This window comes from Labrus mixtus, chromosome 22, assembly GCF_963584025.1.
Source record: "Labrus mixtus chromosome 22, fLabMix1.1, whole genome shotgun sequence".
In the NCBI taxonomy this organism is placed as follows: Eukaryota; Metazoa; Chordata; class Actinopteri; order Labriformes; family Labridae; genus Labrus; species Labrus mixtus.
The window spans coordinates 13,485,031-13,505,224 of NC_083633.1; the positions used below are offsets into that span (position 1 = coordinate 13,485,031).

Sequence of the window (20,194 nt, forward strand, 5' to 3'; positions counted from 1 at the left end):
ATCCACTATGTTTCTTAACAAGGAGTTTCTCAACATCGCTGATTTTTACTGATATGAAAACATTGCTAAAAAGGGGTAACCATCGTACACCTCTCATAGCATCTACTGGGTAAAACGCTGACTCAGGATTGTTATGACACACTTAGCCACTGTTTGGATTGGGTTATTACTACAGTTTCTAACATGGACATTTGTCTACAGTCTAATTGCTGTTTTTTTATTATCGCCAAAGAAATGTTGCATTAGTGCTTTACAGTGGCTCTATAATATATCTGAGTTCTGACATGAAAAGAAACCGAAATAAACAGAGCCACAGCAAACCAATCCAGACACCACAAGTATTTGGGATATTAATACACACTGAAGTATCTCTGAGTGTGTACTTCACATGTCTGCAATTTAACCAAATACAGTCATCGCCCCCGACTGCCACTTTGTTAGCATAAAATATTTAAATACCATTTTGTCACGGCTGATTTGCATGTGTCGCTTTTACACACAGAACAGGGACTCTGTGCGTCTACTGTAGTGATTGTAACATGACACATGGGAGGCTGAAATCACTACTACACCCTCCAGGGCTCTTCTGCATGTATGTCGGTGTTAATCTGCATTTTTGCATGTATGTCATCTCAATCAGTTCACTTGAAATATATATTGTATTGCCTGCAGTCTGCAGCATACGTGGGAGGTCCGTAGTGTCTGTTTGCCAAATGTAGGTTTATTTAAGGTCAGTTTACGGAATACCGACTTATACAGGCAGCACAAGGAGGGAGAGAAGACAACTTTTATCTTTTGTAGTTCCTAGAGTAGCTGCTGTCGTTTATAGATCACAAAAAGTGATGTTTTTAGAAATGATTTGTGCTTTTAGGCCTCTCTCTTCCTCGCTCTGTTGCTTTGAGAAGAAAAATTAGAGAGCTGAACTCCCATTAAAGATATTTTTCAACAATTACTTTTTGTCAGACATACATAAATTATTATACTAATAGTTATAGTCTGTCATTTAGTAATTATGGGAATATGTAATTTTCTGTTTTTCTCACACAGTGGCCGAGGCCGGCAGCAAATTGCCCGGGGAGAGAGCGAGAAGAGAGGGACAGAGGGATAAAGAGGATAGTCAAAGGAACAAGACGAGATGGAGAGACAAGAAACGAGGATTATGAATGAGCAGGAGACGTAATAATCAGGACACAGCCTACAGCTACAGACAGAAGGACAGAGACTAAGAGATAAAAGAGTGGGGAAAAAAAGAGACAGAGAGAGAGAGATGGATGTAACAAGTGCTTCACTACAGCTGGACAGAAGTTTAGAGGCAGATGACAAATGGCCAACAATGAATGAATGTTTATTCTAGGGCTAGGATATTTCATTTCTAAAAGTTGATTTATAGACTTGAGACAAAAAAAGACAACTCACTGATAAAATGCAAGTGAATATTAAAGGCTCTTTCCATTGGATGACAGTACCTAAGGTTTCAATTAGAGCAACAAATGTGTACCAACAATCTTCTTATTTAATGATGTTATTCAAGAGATCATTCGGGTGAGTTGTCCATATTGTTGTTGCAGATTGTAAATGAAACCATGCTAAATTAAACTATGGATTAATCAATGATAAGAATAATTACAATCTACAGGCATAGTGTTGTTAGAGTCACACGGCAGCTTTGGTATGAAATGAAACTAAATCAAGCTTTCCAGTAGGATTGTAACAAAATGGTGTTAGATCACGACCATTATACTCGGGCTCCGTCCAAATGGGTAAAGTGTACATATACTGAGTGAGAAAGCATATCTTGTTATATATTTGTATTATTAAATGCGATGAATTCAGACTTTTACGATGTGTTTCATGTCACCAAGAAGCCCAATTTTTTTTATATCTTGTTTTAGTTATTTTCATATTTTTTCAAGATGTGAATGATTCAAAATGTGAAGATTTGATAGTAACCTTTAAATAGGTACTTTTATTTCTCTCTCCATTTTCCTATCGACAATAATAAAGCAAATTTAAGGATCAGGCAGGAAGACAAAAAAAAGGACATTATTTGTGCTCTATGTCTGAATACTGTGAGTGTGAATAAAACAGGTGGTAATGCTCTGCAGTCCATCTCGTATCTCCTCAACTCGATGGACTTCCTCTTAACAAATTCTATCCTTGCTTCTTCATTTTGCTATCTTTCAAAGTAACAAAGGCTGCTGCCAGCCTCCGTCCTGGAATGCTCTCATTACCTCTGTGCAGTTGCCAAGGGAGCCGATGTGATATTCAATACTTCTGTTTCCCATCCCTCCGATCTCATTTACACTTGACACCTGACATTTGCATAATGGCCTGGCTCCATCTCCTATCTACTGCAACACAGGGTGGAGGTTAGGTTGTTAGATTGTGTACGTGTGTGCGCGTGAGTGCTTGTTTGGTTGTGATGGGTACATATGCCTAGTATCTCCACTGTGTGTGTGTGTGTGTGTGTGTGTGTGTGTGTGTGTGTGTGTGTGTGTGTGTGTGTGTGTGTGTGTGTGTGTGTGTGTGTGTGTGTGTTTGAGTGTGTTGCAGGCAGGGGTTAAATGACTTCCATCTTAATCTAGCTCATTAAGCCTGTGGAGAGCTCCGAGTGCGCCACGTCGTCTGATTTGGGACAATTTACGGAAATGCTGGCAGGAACACGTAAATGTTGCGTGCTAATCAGGGGCTGCTGTGACCTTAATCAGTCACACACTCATATTAGGGTGTCAGGAAACTTGAACACGAACACAACTCTTGTCTTGTGTCGCAACGTAAGCAGGTTGAGACGGTGGCGGATTGCTATGAAAATGAAAATCTGTCAAGAGTATCAAAGTATTGCACCAAAATTGTCTGCTCATTTTTCAAAGGTTCTGGCAAAAAATTCTGAATCTCCTACTAAATCATCGAAAGAGCTACGACACGAGTATTCTTATTTCTACGATCTAGCGAATAAAACCAACTGACTTAACTTTAGTAAGTCATCCGTGTGTGTGTGTTTGATTTTCTCATAACAGGCTTGACATGGACATTACTAATATTCTATGTTCAGCTTCAAAGAAATCAAAACTTTGGCGACCTCTGTGGACAAACTGGTCCCTGTATCTGTTTTCTGATTTAGTCCTGTAGGCCTTCATGTGTAAATAGTGTTGTTTTTAATCAAAATTATCATCCATATATAGTCAAATGTATCACTTATCAAGAATCATGCCAGGCATATGTAAATAAGTCTGTTTCTGCAGCATGCTGTTAATCACTGTTTTGACACCTGCCCCGCTTCTGCAGTTTCAGGCATTTCAATAAATATAAAGAAATGATCTTATCTTCATGCTTGTGGTCTCGTGTGATTTTGTAGTTGATATAAGCATCGGTATTAATCTAAGTCTGCTTCATAACCAGATTAAAAATCCTCACAGGTGCTATATACAAGTTTTGAAAACGGTACTCGACCCTCTCTGCTTTTCTTGATTACATTTGAAAATCAACCCTGCCATGTGTTGTCTATGCTGCACCTTCTATTTTAACACAGCGTCGTTTTTGTTTCAATGCTTATTATACAATTAGTACCATGAATGTACCAACAGGTAGAACACGATTCTTCTTCAGCATTGGTTTCAACATGTGTGATACTTTATTTACTGACACCTATCAGCGGGTTCTCATCACTCAGAGTGCTGTGATAATTATCTAGCATTTCCTCTATAACTACATTGCACATAAACAGATCCTTACTCTCTATAATGCATACATCTGCATATATTACAGGCATAATATCTGGCTCCTATAGGATACTAATTTGTCACAAATGTTGTGCCTGGAATATTTATCATGATATCTCTATGTAGCGCCCCCCACCATAAAGAACAATGATATAATCCTCCCCCACATCCCTTCTAACCAGAAAGCCAGTGAGTCCAACCTGAGTGAAACGTTGTACTTAGTAAATTGCATTTGAAACCAGAGGGGAATAAATACTACAGATAAAGACTGCTCTAATGTGCTCAAATCCATTAGAAATCTCATATTCACACATAGCAGAAATCACATTACAAGACGCCCCTAATGTCATTTCACAGGATTTTTCCACCAGGGCGAGACACTAACATCAAACATAATGGATTTTCATCTTTTTCCTTTCTGTTGTTCATTCCCCTCACACAGTCGGATCTGTCCTCTGCTTGAAATTCCCTCGCAGTCGTCACTGTTGTGCAAGTGAGCTCTATTTCGGGCTGGTGTAATGAATTTAGCCAAACAGTTTAAGAGAAGAGAACACTCACACTGCTCATCAGCCCAGGAGGAAAGCTTGCTGATTCATTGTTTTTACACTTTATTGCAAAAGTGTTTAAGTCCCTTGGCTGCCCATGCTTGACTTATTTTGCAGGAAAAACCGAAGAGCAGTTTGGGTAATGCCCAAAGAGATTGTGTTCTTTTGCAGGTTAGGACAGACTTGAAGGAGAAAGGACTGAAAACCACATCAATCAGTATTTAAATCCATTACCTTTGCCTCCATGCAACTCCCCCAAAGAAAGCAGAATAGAGTAGATAGAGGGTAAAGGGGAGGAGGGACTCGATATGCAGACTCAATCAGAGGCTGCCAGTTTGACTTTTCCACTGGTTGCACACTCACTGGGCACACCATGACTCCCGCATGACGGGTTGGGGCTCAAACCATCAGTGATAGGACGATAGGAGGAAGGATGAAACATGGAGAAGTAGCCATCTTTTGTAAAAATGAATTTGGAGTCCTCTTCCTCTCACAGCTTAGGTCTGGATGATTCAATTTGGGCAAAGTAGAGACATATTTGGTTACAATTACTTACAACAAACCCTATTTGGAAGAAATCCTCTTTACTGAGCCAGTTATTGGGGAGAATACATAAAAAAAAAACATTCACCAAGAAGGTCCTAAAAAACAACAGGAGGATGAGCAGAGCTAGAGTCCAAATTACCCGGAGTGTACAAATCGAAAACAAGAGCAGCAAATAAACTCTTTGTCCAACAACTGGCTGGTTTTATTCACACTCCCACAAGAGTCCAATTTGGCAATTATGTTGACAGCTAAATAATAAATGGAACCAAGCAAATTAGTCAGAGGCTACATAAAGCAACACAACAGCACAAATCATAACTTTAATCAGCCCGTAAACTTTGTCTTTTTTGAGGACACACAAAAAGGACATTTTACTTCCAATTTCAAATACCTGGAGTCTGGTTAGCAACTAGTGAATTAGATGCTGCATTGAGTGGAGACCATCTATCTTTGAGTTTAATTAACTATCCAGAAAGATGGACTTACTTATGTAACCACCAATTAGGAGATCACAAACAATCCTTTCAGAGGGAGTTGGAGAATTTTAATGAGGTTTAAAGACTTGTTGATTGGTTGGTGGAGGTTGTTTGGAGAGGTGCGAAGGGCAGATGTGCTGGGAAGAGTTTAAAAAAAAAAAAACCCCACAGCACTCTGTGCATACTATACCTTACAGTGAGAGTGTGTATGAGATTGCATCGTAGCATGTCTAAGTTGCAGTTTGTGTGTACACGTATGCTTATCTTCAGCTCCTCTCCTCACTCAACCAGCGCACACACACACACACACACATACACACACACCCATATCTGTACAGGCTACTTCAGAAGCCGAGCCCCAGACGGGGTGAGCAGATCAATCAATTACATCTCTGCTCCAGCAATCAAACAAGGTTATTATCAGGCAGCGGCTCACCGACCTGGAAAGGCCTGGCCAATCAAAGGCTACTGTGATGTGGGGGCTGGCGCTCGCTCATGTGACAGTAACACAGAGTGGCATCTCATGTTGCCAAGGGATAGAAGGATGGAAGAAAGGAAAGACGGGAAAATCAGGATGGATTCAAAGGAGAAAGCAGAAGGAAATGTTTGGGACAGGAACAAGAGCATATTGGTAAATTACCCATTTCTGCCGCTACGCCTTTACCTTGAAACTGCTCTCACAAGGACAAGAGAAGACAGAGTACACAACAAGAATCCTGTAAAATTGTATAATTTTTTCAATTTTTCAGGGGGACAATTGGGACAAACAGAAGAGCGAGGGATGTGGCAAAAAAGCAACACATGGTGCAAACATCTCTTCATTGTGGTTCAGTAATTCTCCTCTTGGCAACAGCTCGCTCTGGTATTTATTCAATAAGCATTAAGCGCATTCTGCTTTCCCACTTCTCTCCTTTCATAGCAACAGGTCCGAGGAACCAAATAGGCCTAATTAAAAATTTAAAACAGCGACTTCCAATTCAACATTGAATTAAATACACCAAGCAACATACAAACCTACAAAATCCCAATAATACATTCTAATCTCTAAGCAGCCAACCACACACAATTAGCCACACGGGGGATGACATCACTGGGGACAGCATCACTGTGTGAACATCTGTGTGATTATGACTTGGTCATTCGCACAAGCTTCAAAGACCTTATCATGTGTGTTGGGCTGAGTGTGTAGCTAAGGTACATAGAAATGTTTGTCTTTGTGTACCAGCACTTTTTCTGTCTCTAATCTGACCAGGCAACAATTCCCACTATCCACTGTTTCTCCCCTCACATGGACCTAAAACCACAGGGACCTTCAAAGCCGACTTCATAAGAAGCCTACTGCTGAGCGTTCAGACAAACTAGACCCCCTTAAGCCCTTACTGACGACTGCCTGCTTCACATGAGTCTGTTGGACGGGTTGCCCTGGGAACCGGGTCTGATTCCATTATGGGATGGATAAACACAATCAAAGAGTTTATCCACCTTCTATAGCCAGAGAAAAGACCCCCGCAATGATGGAAGCGAGAGAGAGAGAGAGAGAGAGAGAGAGAGAGAGAGAGAGAGAGAGAGAGAGAGAGAGAGAGAGAGAGAGAGAGAGAGAGAGAGAGAGAGAGAGAGTCGTGCCCACGGTGTGTATGTCGGTCTCTGTGCATGTGTGTGCTTGTAAAACATGAGGAGATTGAAAACTCTGCACCGCACTAGAAAGTGGCTGAAGTTGCACTTTTTGAAAACAATAAAAGCCAGTAGTATTGTGTGTGTGTGTGTGTGTGTGTGTGTGTGTCTGTGTGTGTGTGTGTGTGTGTGTGTGTGTGTGTGCGTGTTGTGGGATGGGATTGGAGAGGTGAAAGAATGACTATAGGTACACCCGACAGCCTGTGACAGGTAGGAGCACCTAACAGATCCAGAGTGTTCTGGTAACCACAACTTGTTAAATCATGCAGCTTGGTCAATGGCTGACATTTCAAAATGATACCCTTGGTGCCTCTCTAGTGTCATTTGTGTTTGCTGTACTCAGTGTATTGTTTCAATGAAGCACTAAGCCAGGTGACACAGAATTAAGAGTGCACAAAATGTACAAAAGTTGCAATGGAGGCAACTTATATATTTAAAGTTATTTAAAGTTTAACATAAGGAACTATGTGGACCTAAATTACAGAATTTTAGGATCCAATGTAAAAAGCATGAAAACATTTGGAAGCAAATCTTTCAATTTAAAGTTGATACAAATCATCTTACGGACATTGGATTCAGTGTTCCCTTTGAGAAGCCTTATACGACATATTATTTTTACACACTAGTATAAGGTAGTTTCTCCATGTGGCCTCCTTTGATGTGCTCCCCATGTGCAGCATGAAAAAGATAAATGAAGTATATGCATGTGAACGTAAACAACTTGAGTTCAAAGCAAGCTAACATGCCACCAAGCAATGCAATCTCAAAGCCTGTTTTATTCCTCTGCTTCTTTCTTTCTTTCTTTCTTCTTCGGACTTATCTCGCTCCATTCTCATCCCACCTGTCTGTTTGTTTCTTTTATCATCATTTCCTTTGTGTTTCTCCGTTATTGCCTCCCATCTGCTCTCTCCTCTCTGTTGTTGTTTTCTTTATTCTGCCTTCTTTATCTCTTTCTTTGACCTTTCCAGTGTAAAATCCTTCCTACACTTGATTCCCAACTATGTTCCCAGTTTTTAATGGGCGTGAGCTAGCAGTAGAGCGAGAGAGAGAGAGAGAGAGAGAGAGAGGGGGGGATATTTACTGAGGAAAAATCCTGCTGAACGAGTGAAAAAAGATTAGAAAAGAGAGCAAGGGCTGGCAGAGCAAAGCGGTATGGGCTTGTATGTGTGAGGAAGACTTAAGACAAGGCGTCCATGCTGAATTTTAATGTGCAGACACCTCTTTTAAGGTGGACTACAGATGTTATTGTTCAAAGAAAACTGTATTCTCTACCAGCAATTATGAAGCGGCTGCCTGATTGAATGGAGGTGAGGGTTCAACCACAAATTATTTTTGCCATTTCCAGCTCTGCTGCAGTGGGAATTCACATGTTTGAAATAGGCCAGACACGGGGTAACTCAGATGGCAAGCTACAAACACAAGTCTTGCCACAATGACTTCTTAACACTGACTTTTGATCACACAATCTTCTTGCTCAGATGTACTTGAAACGATATTTGATACCGTGCTTTAGATTCTCGTCTCATATTGGAATTGGGGCCGTTCGTGCTGCCTAATAAAGTGCCGTCTGGATCAACATCATAAAAACTGTGTAATTGCAGGACTTACACGCATCATAAATACCTGAGTAATGACTGCCAGTTTCCATGTAGAAGTTGGGAGCCTATTGAAAATGACTACTGCAGCACTACTTGGACAGAAAAAGCAATACTCAAACTTGTTTTCTTGGCTCATCATTAGTAAAACAATAAAACATGGGGAAACATACAGATAACCAGGCAGACATTATCACTATCTGCTTTTCTGGCTGTACAAATCATGTGATCCTCTAGCCATTTCACTTATTCTGGTGGCACACTGCACTCAATTAATCATGAGCACCATGTCCATAACCAGAGAGAATAATCATACTGAAAGATAATAAAACCATCGCTAAGTTTTCCATATTTTAATAGTAAGTGGAAGTCTAGTCAAGACCAGCAAAACCGAGAAAAAGTAGACCCCAATAGAGATCCACACTGTATGTCATAAATGTGGATTGTGTTAACATGTCGCTGTTCTGACTCGTGATACAATTATCAAATGGCCATTGCCAAATAATGATATTTCAATTAAAAAAATATGACGCTATTAACCAATTTACCTGCCAATTAGACTCACACTGTCACTACTACATGACTCCCCATGGTGGCACCTATAATGTAAATGATTTTAATGTGAACGCAAGACAAGTGGTGAAACCGACACCAAGTTGCAGTGAATTCATACATTCATCCAACAACCTTTATTAGGGTCATTTTTTATTCTTCAGTTATTCGGATGTCAAAATGTAGCATACCATTTCCTTTCGATTGATCTACTACAGGAGAATCACGTATTAGGTGTCATATCGTGTCATGAGTTACCCTGGGATTCCCACCCCTACTTGCAAATGGTCACACTAGTTTGAATGCTTTGTTGTAGAGGACAGTGGACAGAGTAGGACATTTGGATTAGAGAGTGGGGGAATGACATGTGGAAATAGTCCACATAGACTGTGTTGGAGTCCATCGTGGTCGGCTTCTGTACATGGGGCACACGATATAAAGGTCCTAAAGGGTCAAGCAAACAAATACAAGCAATAGCTGTAACCATCTTAGCCATCATTAATCCACACTCATTCTCTGTTTTACCTCGTATCTCAACCTGTTGATTTTATTTCCGTAATACTCAACTAACAACCATCTTTAGGATGATTAAACTTCTGAAAAAAAGGGTGTGTCGATGTGTGTTATTAACTAAAGTATCTGACACTTTGTTGTTGGAAGGATGGATGGTTGAGAAAGCCAGAGAGAGATGATCTAACAGCACTTCAAACACACAAACACTCGGGTTTGATGAAGTTAAAAGTTATGCATTTGATCTGCATCTGTTCAAACTTATCAAAAGTCATCTGCTAGGGATATGTGCCATATGTAATAATTTTTGAATTTTCTTATGATCATAACACTTCAGTTTGCTAAAAAGAAATTACTGGACTTTTAAAAATACCTTTTCCTTTGATGTTGTGTTTTGGAATTCATCAGCGTCAGTCTTGGGTAAATCTTGAACCAAAAAAAAAACGATTTTTTGAAAACTTTTCCATTTCACCTTTAACTCTTGCTCTTGATATTCGTCTTGGTCTGTGTGTGCTGCTCAGGAGGGGAGTTAATGAGGGAGTGAAATTAGTGCAGAATCATGGTGTGCTTCATTTTTCACCACAGGCTATGGTGGTGGGAGGCAGAGCCCTTCTGTCCTGATTCCTGTCATCTAGCTTTCTGTCTGCTCCTTGTTCTTTTCATTTCTCGTTCCATTGTCCTTCACTTTCTGCTTCCCTCCAGCGCTCCCTCTGACACTTTTCTCGTTCTGTATTTTTCACTCGACTATGGACTTGTATGAATTTAGTTATCTTCCATTATCATGAGTACTTCTGATGAGCTATACTGGACTTGACACAAAGAGCTGCGTACTGAATCGATTATAAAATGTTCAATGTCACCAATGTGACAGTATGTGAAGAGCAGTGGCGTATTTCTAAGCTTTCTTTATGTCTTGGCTCACAGACGAAAAACATATAAAGGGTTTCGGATCAATCCTGCGCAAGACACAGTAAATCATTTAAAAAATGACTAAAACACCCATACAAATCAAACCCACAAGTTAAAATAAAAGTCCAGGTCAAAATTGAATTGAAGTCAGAACGAGTAATAAGAAAGACATCCGATGAAAAGCAACATGAAGTCAGTTCAAAAGGAAATTTGTTTTTTCTTAAAATCCCTAATATGAAGAAAACTGTCCATATTCCTACTGGGTCTGATAACACTTTACTTACTAATTAACCAAGATAAGGCAACACAGAAACTCTGTCAGACCTGAGGCTTCATACAAAAACACATATTTTGTTTTGCACAGAACATCAGAGTATTACAGACTTTACTTGGCTTGGTCATCCTTTGGTTGGTGAACAGGGGGGAGATTAGAGGTCTGTTCAAAATGCCAACATCTTCCAGAGCAAAGGGTGTAAATATCACCTAAATGTCAACAGGAGACCCAACAAGTCAAACTAAATTGGCTGCTACATGCATCATAACTCCCCTATGCTGACCAAACATTGTGTCTATGTGTCTTTTAAGATAGACCATATATGCTCTAATACATTTGGGTGTGATAGCTGTACTTGTAAGGGAAGAACCAATCTAATTCATGAAATTAGTACAAGCTTGGAGTCTGTTAAGCCTAAACCAGACATGACACTTATCCAAAATGGGTTATGTATAGTCAGTCAAATGGTTATATAGAACCAGCTAGAAAATATGTAACCAAATAAATCAACAACAATGCACACTTGATGGCATGTTTCAGCTGTCTTTAGTCTTGTCAAAATGAATTTAAAAGTTATCTCCTGGTGTCACAAAGTAAACCCCCTTTTCATCATATTTCATAATTACTGGCATTCATCCACGGCTAGGTTGCAGTGGCAGCAGGCTAACTGAGGTAGCCCAGATGTCCTCTTCCCAAGTCACTTCCTCCAGCTCTTCCTGGGGGAGCCTGAGGCATTCCAAGACCAGGTGGGATATAGAATCACTCCAAGCATATTCTGGATCAGAGACGAGGGTATGTCATTCCGCTCACTCTTGGATGGTTCTACACATCCTGTCCAAAGCAGAGAAGCTAACAAGCCGTGACCTTGGAGTAGTCCAACAGCAGAATGGCAGTGGCACCCTATATGTCCAGGGTATTCCCAATAGAAACTCTCAGGAGTGCACTGTGAATAAAACATGTCTCAGAGCAGCTTTAAACTAAATATGAGAGCTTATTTGACACGTACAGAACCATTTTACATAAGAAGTGTTTTCAATCTTTAATAAAGCCACTATATCATGAAGAAGATTCAACTTAGTCTGGCTCTCTTTTAGTCACTTGGCCTAATTGTGCATTACATATACATGTATATGCTTCCAATAATAAGGCAATCAGATGCAAGATCACCTTAAACAGGATTAGATTACTAATTATGATGTAACATGGAATGGTAAAACACACATATAGGAGACAGTTCTGTACATTAAAGTAATGATGAGGTGATATATGTATGTGGAAACATTTATTTAAGCTCTTGAAGTGATCTGATTGTTCTATACCCGGGTTTTTGAAGAATTTAAATTAATCTATTTGGTGCAGGTGAGCTACACAGCATCTGCTTCCATCTATCCCTATAAAAAGAGCTCTCAGTTAATGGCAGTTGAAAAAACTGAGTCAAACTGAGGCTCAAAGTTGGCTAGATACTCTACTAATGGGGCTAATATAAAGACAGAATTCAATTGTGCTCATCCTGAATCTCAGGTTCAATACAATATTTTACTCAAAAAAACCCAAGTAAAGACTCATGGGATGTGATGTTAAACATTACCATGATTAATTTCAGATGGTGGAATCTGGAGCTGCAGTGTTACTGTTAGTGGAAAAAAGCAGACTAAGTGAAAAATTAAGAAAAAAATATAATCATAATCAACAACATTTACACCCTGTTGTCTCATACGCCACTGATTTTTCTGCGCTGCAACCCCATATGGCCTTTGTCATTAAAGCTGCCATGAGTTGCATGGCTGGCTGCAGGAGGTGTAGCGATCCATCAGCGCTGTGCCAGAGCTTTGCCATTAGAAAACCATCTGCAAGAAAACAGCGCCCTATTGGCACTGGAAGTCTAAGGAGGGCAGGAAGAGAGAGAGAGAGAGGGAGCCCTGTGTGCTAGGTGGTTTGGCGTGATTGATATGAACCATTACAGACAACATGGGAGAGGCTGGCAGAAAGCTAGTCACCGTTTTATTTTTGGTCATTTCTTCAGACAAAAGCTTGGTTGGAGCCACAGTGAACAGTGGGTTGAAAGTCAGCATGTGTGTGTGCGCGTGTGTTTGTGTGTGTGTGGCACGCACATACAACATACACACATATAGAGTACAGGCAGCCCCTCCTCTCTTTGATACCAGTAATCTGCTTTCAAAGAGCATCAGTCAATCAAACACAAGGTAACATGACAACTGACAACACAGTTTAGGTAAGTGGGCCTGTGATGAAGAGCAGAATGGATATGATAGATGAAGTGCAATCGAGCTTAACTAAGTGACCTGACTGATTCCTTGGGATTCAATACAGTTTAGTGAGTCCAGTGTTTAACAGTCACGCCATAAACTTGGTTTAACTGCCATGAGACTTGGGAGTAAATGTAAAGAAACATCAGCTTTTTCTCGTTCGGTTTTGGCATTTAATAATTTTATCTTAAATCCCTGAATCTTGGATTAGAATAAGAACTCTGTGGAGCCGAACAGCAAATCCAGTTAGCTCCCTCGTAATACTGTTACTACCCAGATGGCATGTGTGAAGCTAGAGGTAGGCAGGTTTTCATGATGATTTTATAGTCTAAACATGCCACCTTAAAACACTTTGGGGTTTTTTTGCCAAAAATGCACACTTGTCCTGCCTCTTTGAATTTTAATATGCATCATAATGTTAAAATTCGACGTAGTATGCCAACCACCATGGAGTGGAAGTCGGAAACATCTCGGGTTTAATGGATCCCAGAAGGTAATGTATCACTGTATGGAGGCCAATTCGATTAAACTGCTTCACTATTAGATTGAAACAACTCGCCTGGGACCACAGTGCTGTATAGAAAACTACCAGACGCACAGAACATTCCCAACACAAAGACAAGCCTTCACAATACTCACATTTTATGGGGAATAAAAGCAAGGGTGGTAGTTGATTCCCAATTCATTGATTGTATCAACCAAACATTTTGAGCTGAAGGAGTAGTGTTTTACTGTATATCATGTTTGATTTACGATATCCCGCAACATTGAAAAGGTTGAAATCGATAGATGGTCACTAAGAGGCCATGTAATGTAATTAGTTCACATTTTACTGGTATTGAGTCATGTCCTAGCCTTCATATGTCTTAAGTGGTTTGGCCATCACTCTCTGACAGACCAGTATGACACCAGTCGTCCTTTCACAAATGCATCTGGTAAAGTTAATGGTATCCTGCCAAGACTGTGCCAGCAAACACAACACTTTCTGTCATTCAGGAGCTTTATTTTATTTTGATGCTATTAAAAGGCCTCATGGTGGGCATCAGAAATGCTGTTCAGTAGAACATCCTGGTGTTTAACATGCCCTTAAAAGCAGTTTGTCCTCGCAGTATAACCGCATAAAACTTTAAGATAACCAAATCTTTAGCGGTCAGATTGCTAAATTAACAGTCAAATACTGTCCAATTTTACAGTGAGGGCTTATTTGAAATTATGATTTGCTTATCATTTAATTGAGCTTTCATTGTGACTCAGCTCGTTCATTGTGACTCCGTCCACAGTCATTACACTAAAACACTACTTCAGCACTTGCCCATACACAGTAGGCAGCAGTCCATTATAAATGAGCAGCTATAGACCTCTGGATCTTTTGTGTTGCGGATCACATTCTCAGTAAACTACAAACACATCTTGAAACTTCACTGAATAAACATTTAGTCATAGACTGTATAAAAACAGTGGCCAAAGCCTCTTGGTTTCAAAAGTGAAGCAAATGCATAAGTGCTGTAAATGTGCATTGTTTCTCATTGCCAGCAGGGGACAGTAGCTCTGGTTGCAAAAACAAGTCTTATTGTATTAAACTGGATTTGAAAATGCAATACGTCCTTGTTGATTTGGTTCATCAGTAAACATTTTCAGGATTCATTTGTGGCTTCAATGGCTATAGTTCCAAGTCTTGTTCAGCACAGCAATGACAAAGTGGTGTATGCTTTAAGGCAGGGAGACATGTGATCGACCAGACTCTACTACTGACGCCTGTCAACTAGGACAGAGATGTAGGGATTTGTATCCAGCCTGCTGTCCAGGGCTCACAACCCAAAGGGTGACATCACAGTGCCTCTGCCCATTTCTGTTAAACAGTCAATGAGGGTTTTTTTTTTTTTTTTTTGTTCAGTGTCATACCTGAGAAGAGGCTGGAAGATCACAGTGATGTTCCGCGCTCCGGGTTTGCACACAAACTTCATTTCTCCGCCTTCAATCAGGTTGTCGTCAGCGCCACCTAGAAAAAAAAGAAGACAAAACTTGTTTTAACCAAGACTCATACATAGGATGACATTTAAAAATTATGAGGTCCACCCAGATTCAAAACTTAATAGTCAATCATGCTGTGTCCTTTAACGAGACCCCAAATTGGCACCAACCCCTAGAGGACTGCTCTTTAAGTGACCCTAAAACTGATCACCCTGGTTGTGTGTACCACAACGTTTCAACCTAAAATCTATTTTTTATCCAAAATTCTATCATAAAAAAACTCATAACAATCATACAATATTTTAATATTTAACCAGTAAAGAAGTGCAGCTTCAGCCCTAATAAGCACATCATTCAATCAGCCCAGCTCTCCATCACAAATCTAAATGCATCCAGCAAGCTCCAACACACCTTCCAGTCCCTGCATCACTGCATGGGTGAACCCCACAGCTAACAGGGTTAATCAGAAAATCATTGCCATGTTACATGCTCAGAAAGGATAGCGAAGGGCGGAGGTTGGCTGCAGACGGGGGCAGGGGGATATCACAGGGGAGAGAGAGAGAGAACACCGAAGCTCATTACCTCCAGTCATCCTGAAGTAATCGATATAATTGATGGAGAAGAAATTGCGGCTCGTTGTCAATACAGCAAACGGGAAAGCAAAAGGATTGTCTGCCTACGTTACCAGTGGTTGTGTACAAAGGTTTGGAATGAACACTACGCATGAATGCCTACGTATATGTTTATGCAGTGTTCACAAGCAAATAGGTTAGAGGAGAGGGGGATAGGAGAGGAAAGGTAGGGCGGTGGTGAGATTACTGCCTGTATGCAGTGGAGAAAAAATGTTATCCATTTGAATTTCTTCAATTAGGTTGATGATTAAGTCCCATGAAACTCAGCAATACATGAATGAGGCTTGAAGAAACGCAATAAAATAAATAACCATCCATATATAAAATCATAGGAGGCTGATACCGTCACAGTAGAGCTTAATATGTGAAAAACCCTAGAGATGAATTGGCTCCAAGATTTAGGGACTTCATACCATGAACACTTTGCTGTTACATTCTGGTCAGTTTAAAAAATGCTTGATGTGGAGTCAAGTGTACAGCAGAGGTTAAGTGGAAGAGAGGGATGGAATTCAAACAAGACTATGATCCAAGCTTTGATAAGGTTTCCAAAAGGAAAAAAGTGTGTTTGTATATGTGCGTTCTGAAATGGTGAGATTGGAGTCTGGCACAAAGCCTCGCTCTGTTTTCTTCTTTCTTTCCATTTCCATGTCCAATGCGGCCTTGCAAAGCCCGTGTGATATAACACAAAAAGACTTCGACACAGTGCGAAAAGCCCGTTCCGCGTTACCTGCACAGCCTGTCTTGCCTTGCATTCAAATGCATATCATGCCCATTGTTCCCTGCTTCCCGCGCCATAATACATTTTCTAATGGAACATGTTTCGTTTGAAAAGAACTGGAGACAACATCCAGAGTATTTTCATTAAAATGACAAGGGAAGCTTTCATTCCCCCTTGAAACTTTCAAATCAAGGGTTTTCTGATTCTGATCTGTTGCCATGAAATATGCCTACCTACATTCATGTTGCCGCGTGGAGACAAGAGAGGAGGAGTGCAAATCACTCTCTTTTTCTGAATCTCTCCATCCATTCATCCATCCTTTAGTGCCAATTCAATTAAGTCTCAATTGCAGGCTCCTAAACAAAGCTGCCAGCTATAATCCCCCTCCCGCGCAATCTCTATTTTTCCCACTCATCACCAACGTGGTGAAACTTCTGTATCCACGTCATCAACTTGCAACCACTCATCTTTCCCTGAATAACTTCAATGTCACAGTCTCACGGAACATTAGCCATACCTGTCTGCTCCAGGAACCAGCAACCCACGCTCACACCAATTGACTACCACGTACGGATTCCTGATGACAGTGACCAATTTAATTTCATGCTCGAAACATCTGCATCCGTGTCAGACAAAGGAGCGAGGAACAGACCTCATTGATCCATGGGGTCTGGGACCGGCTGCCAACAAGGCAAAGCACAGATGAATATTAAATAGGCCTGCATTAATATGCATGGTGCTCTTCAGAGGTGTCTAGACGTGACAGGGGGGCTCCGGTATCAGGTCAGGATGTCACCAAACTGCTGCCAGAACTCTCCTCCACATAATGTTTAACAGAGCCATTTTGTTTGTGTGTCTGCCCGTGTGTGTGTGTGTGTGTGTGTGTGTGTGTGTGTGTGTGTGTGCCTGAGTATTCGTTAGACTTGTTTGGATGGGTGTCCCTTGGTGTGTGGTCTGATCCAGGATTAGTGGGAGGGGTGTGTGTGTGTGGAGGTGTGGTGCTCAGTGGGACGGCAAACGGAAAGCTGGAGAGGAAGAAGTGACACATTCTAATGTGGCCAAATCTGCCTGAAATCCCCCCCCCCCCCCCGAGGACGGCTGCAACATAACACACCTAAACAGACTATATACAAGTTATATCCATAAAAAATATCGACGGGTAAAGGAGGTGCAAACAAACAGGTGCAGATTTATGGGTGAAATGATTTTAAATACACATTTTGATTGGTTTAAAAGCACAGAGAGCCTAAAATATATGGATCGACCTCAAAATCATAGCTAACATATGCTCACACACACTCAGAGTGACAACCGTCCAGCCCCCTGTGGTGCCTTAGCATGCGCCCCCCCAGCTCACATGTAATCAAGTCAGGCAGTGACTTAGTGAAATTGCATTAGCTACACTTTCCTGGGTTTGATGAGAAACGGGTTTTGATCCTGTGATGAATTCCGGCCCTGCCCAGATTTAGGCAGGAAGAGAATAAACGTGTGATGCCTTCTTTAACACACTCCGACGTCCCCCTGGGACCGGAGTGTTTCTGTATGCATCTGCGAGTGTGTCAGAGAGGGCGAGCTGAGGAAAATCCAGACAGACGGGGGAACCGAACAGTCATAATCCCTAATTTACAAGTGGTTGGAATCTGCTTCGTGTCCACAATCTGAATTTCTGTGCCTTTTATGGACAAAAAAAGCACAGCAGCAAACGTAGAACTTGGGCATAATGAAGTTTACTGCCAAATATTTGAATGATATCTGGGTTCAATGTGCAAATATTTACAAAGTATCTATTTTGCTTTTGCTAACAGTCATTTTTAACCTTGTTTTATTTGAGTGACACTTTTAAACTGCTGCTTTTTGAAGTGCTTCTGCTCAAGTGCAACTACTATTATTTTGTCTTTCTCATTCTCATTTTTTGATACCAGATGTAACTAGCTGTGTTAGGTTGAGTCAAACTGAGATGAAGATGGGGTTAGCTGTTCTACAATGTGTTTTTGGAATACTACAGTACCAATTATAAAATACTATTACCAACGCTACGTTTGCCATAATCAATCATCCTTTATAGAATATAAACGTAACAACTAGTTTCATAATGTATTGTACTTTACATAAAGAATAACTGACCTTTCAGATATCTATTAGGCCAGCTATATAATTCCTAAATGTGTGTAATCTATTTTCATTCATTTTATTTAATACAATTTTACAGAAACCTTATGAGCACACTTTTTAATCTGTCTTTAAAGCCAGTGTGCCGAGTCAGGTTTGTGTTTGTGTCATCTCAAGAGGATCAAAGACACCTTTGATCGCCGTGGCTGGATTCTGATTAGGACTGGCAGGAGGGTGATTGGGTGATTGGTGTAATTGACTCACAATCATGTCCCTTCACACACACACACACACACACACACATATATATATATATATATATACACACACACAATACGGTCACATAGAGGTGAAAACAATTCCAGGAAAGACATTGCAAGCGGAATTTGACCATCATAACACAAAAACACTCTCTGTGATGTGATGTGACTGTCAAGTTCAAACATAACAATTTTAAATTCTGCATTACGTGCACCTTTTCATGGCTGTGCAGTAATTGTTGCTCGATAAAGAAGAGCAATCAGACAGCATTCTTCCTTTGATTGAGGCCCCAAATCTGTGCTGCTAGCCAGCGCTGCACATTTCAAGCTAAAGCGCAATAGAAAGCCCCTTATAGAATAATCCAATTTTCATACTCAGCGGCTTCATTCTGTAACTGTTATGCTATGGAAATTAGTTTAAGATTGATCAGTTCAGGTAATATTGTATGTGTGCATTAGTGTCCATGTATAGTTTTGAAAGAATAAGATTGGATATTGTCTAGATTTTCACCGAGTCCAAACCTGCTGATCCTTCAGGAACCATTTCCATGTCAATTATTTATGACTCTCTGGTGAATCTGGGCAGCCCCATCCTGCTCAGACTGTCTTCATGTCTGATTGGTTCTTAATGAGAGCCTTCTATTATTAAAACTAATTTGACGGGATGGTATCTGCTGCTCCCCAAAGCAGGAGATCAAATCTTCCCCTCAGTCGAGAATAAACGGTATAAATAAATGATAGTATAAATAAATTCAGGTGTAAATTGAGTTGGATTAATAATTAAAGGCGTCACTGTGGCAAACTATGTGTCTCGGTGGTCTTCAGTTTAATGAATGCACATCTGTTCATGCTGGTATGACAACAATACTCTTTAGTAACAAAATGAATATTTATTGTGCAGAATGGTTTTCTTTTCTAAGACAGGGGTGAGCGTCAACCGATGTAACAGATATTTTTTGGACGGCTGACATGTATGTTTTCAGTCTTTTTAACTTAACAAAACAAGTGGAATAGTACTGTGTGGCCCTATAAGCATTGTGCAGACTTCCAAAAGTTTGTGTAATATTTAAGACTCAAGGTTAGAAGTCAACAGTCATGCTTAGTGTTCTACCAGGCAGTTTTTGGATGCAGTGGTTATTTGAGCCGAATGCAAATGCATTGACTGACATCATGAAGACATTTTGACCCCCTGATAGTGCCAGAGGGAAAGTCAGTGGAATAGTTTTACTTCTACAGACCTTGAATATATTCTATGTTAATACAGATTTCCTGATAATCTACCAGATAGTTTTTTTTAATTTGTTTCAGTCAGGAACCAACTCATTGTCTAGCGCCAGGGCGACCAATTGTAAAGCAGTGCAGCTAACTTGGCTTTCATCACATTTAACATGCAAACCTGTAACTCAGATATACTCACTCACCTTAAAAAGTAATGAATGT

General features: G+C 40.4%; 1 protein-coding gene across 1 annotated transcript in view; it reads right to left on the reverse strand.

Annotated features, from left to right (window-relative positions):
* exoc4 (exocyst complex component 4) overlaps window positions 1-20,194 on the reverse strand; it is a 105,924-nt gene that overhangs the window by 52,420 nt on the left and 33,310 nt on the right. Inside the window, exon 11 of the mRNA XM_061030341.1 lies at window positions 14,967-15,063. Within this exon, the coding sequence (XP_060886324.1) occupies window positions 14,967-15,063 (97 nt within the window). The remainder of the gene's footprint in view (window positions 1-14,966; window positions 15,064-20,194) is intronic.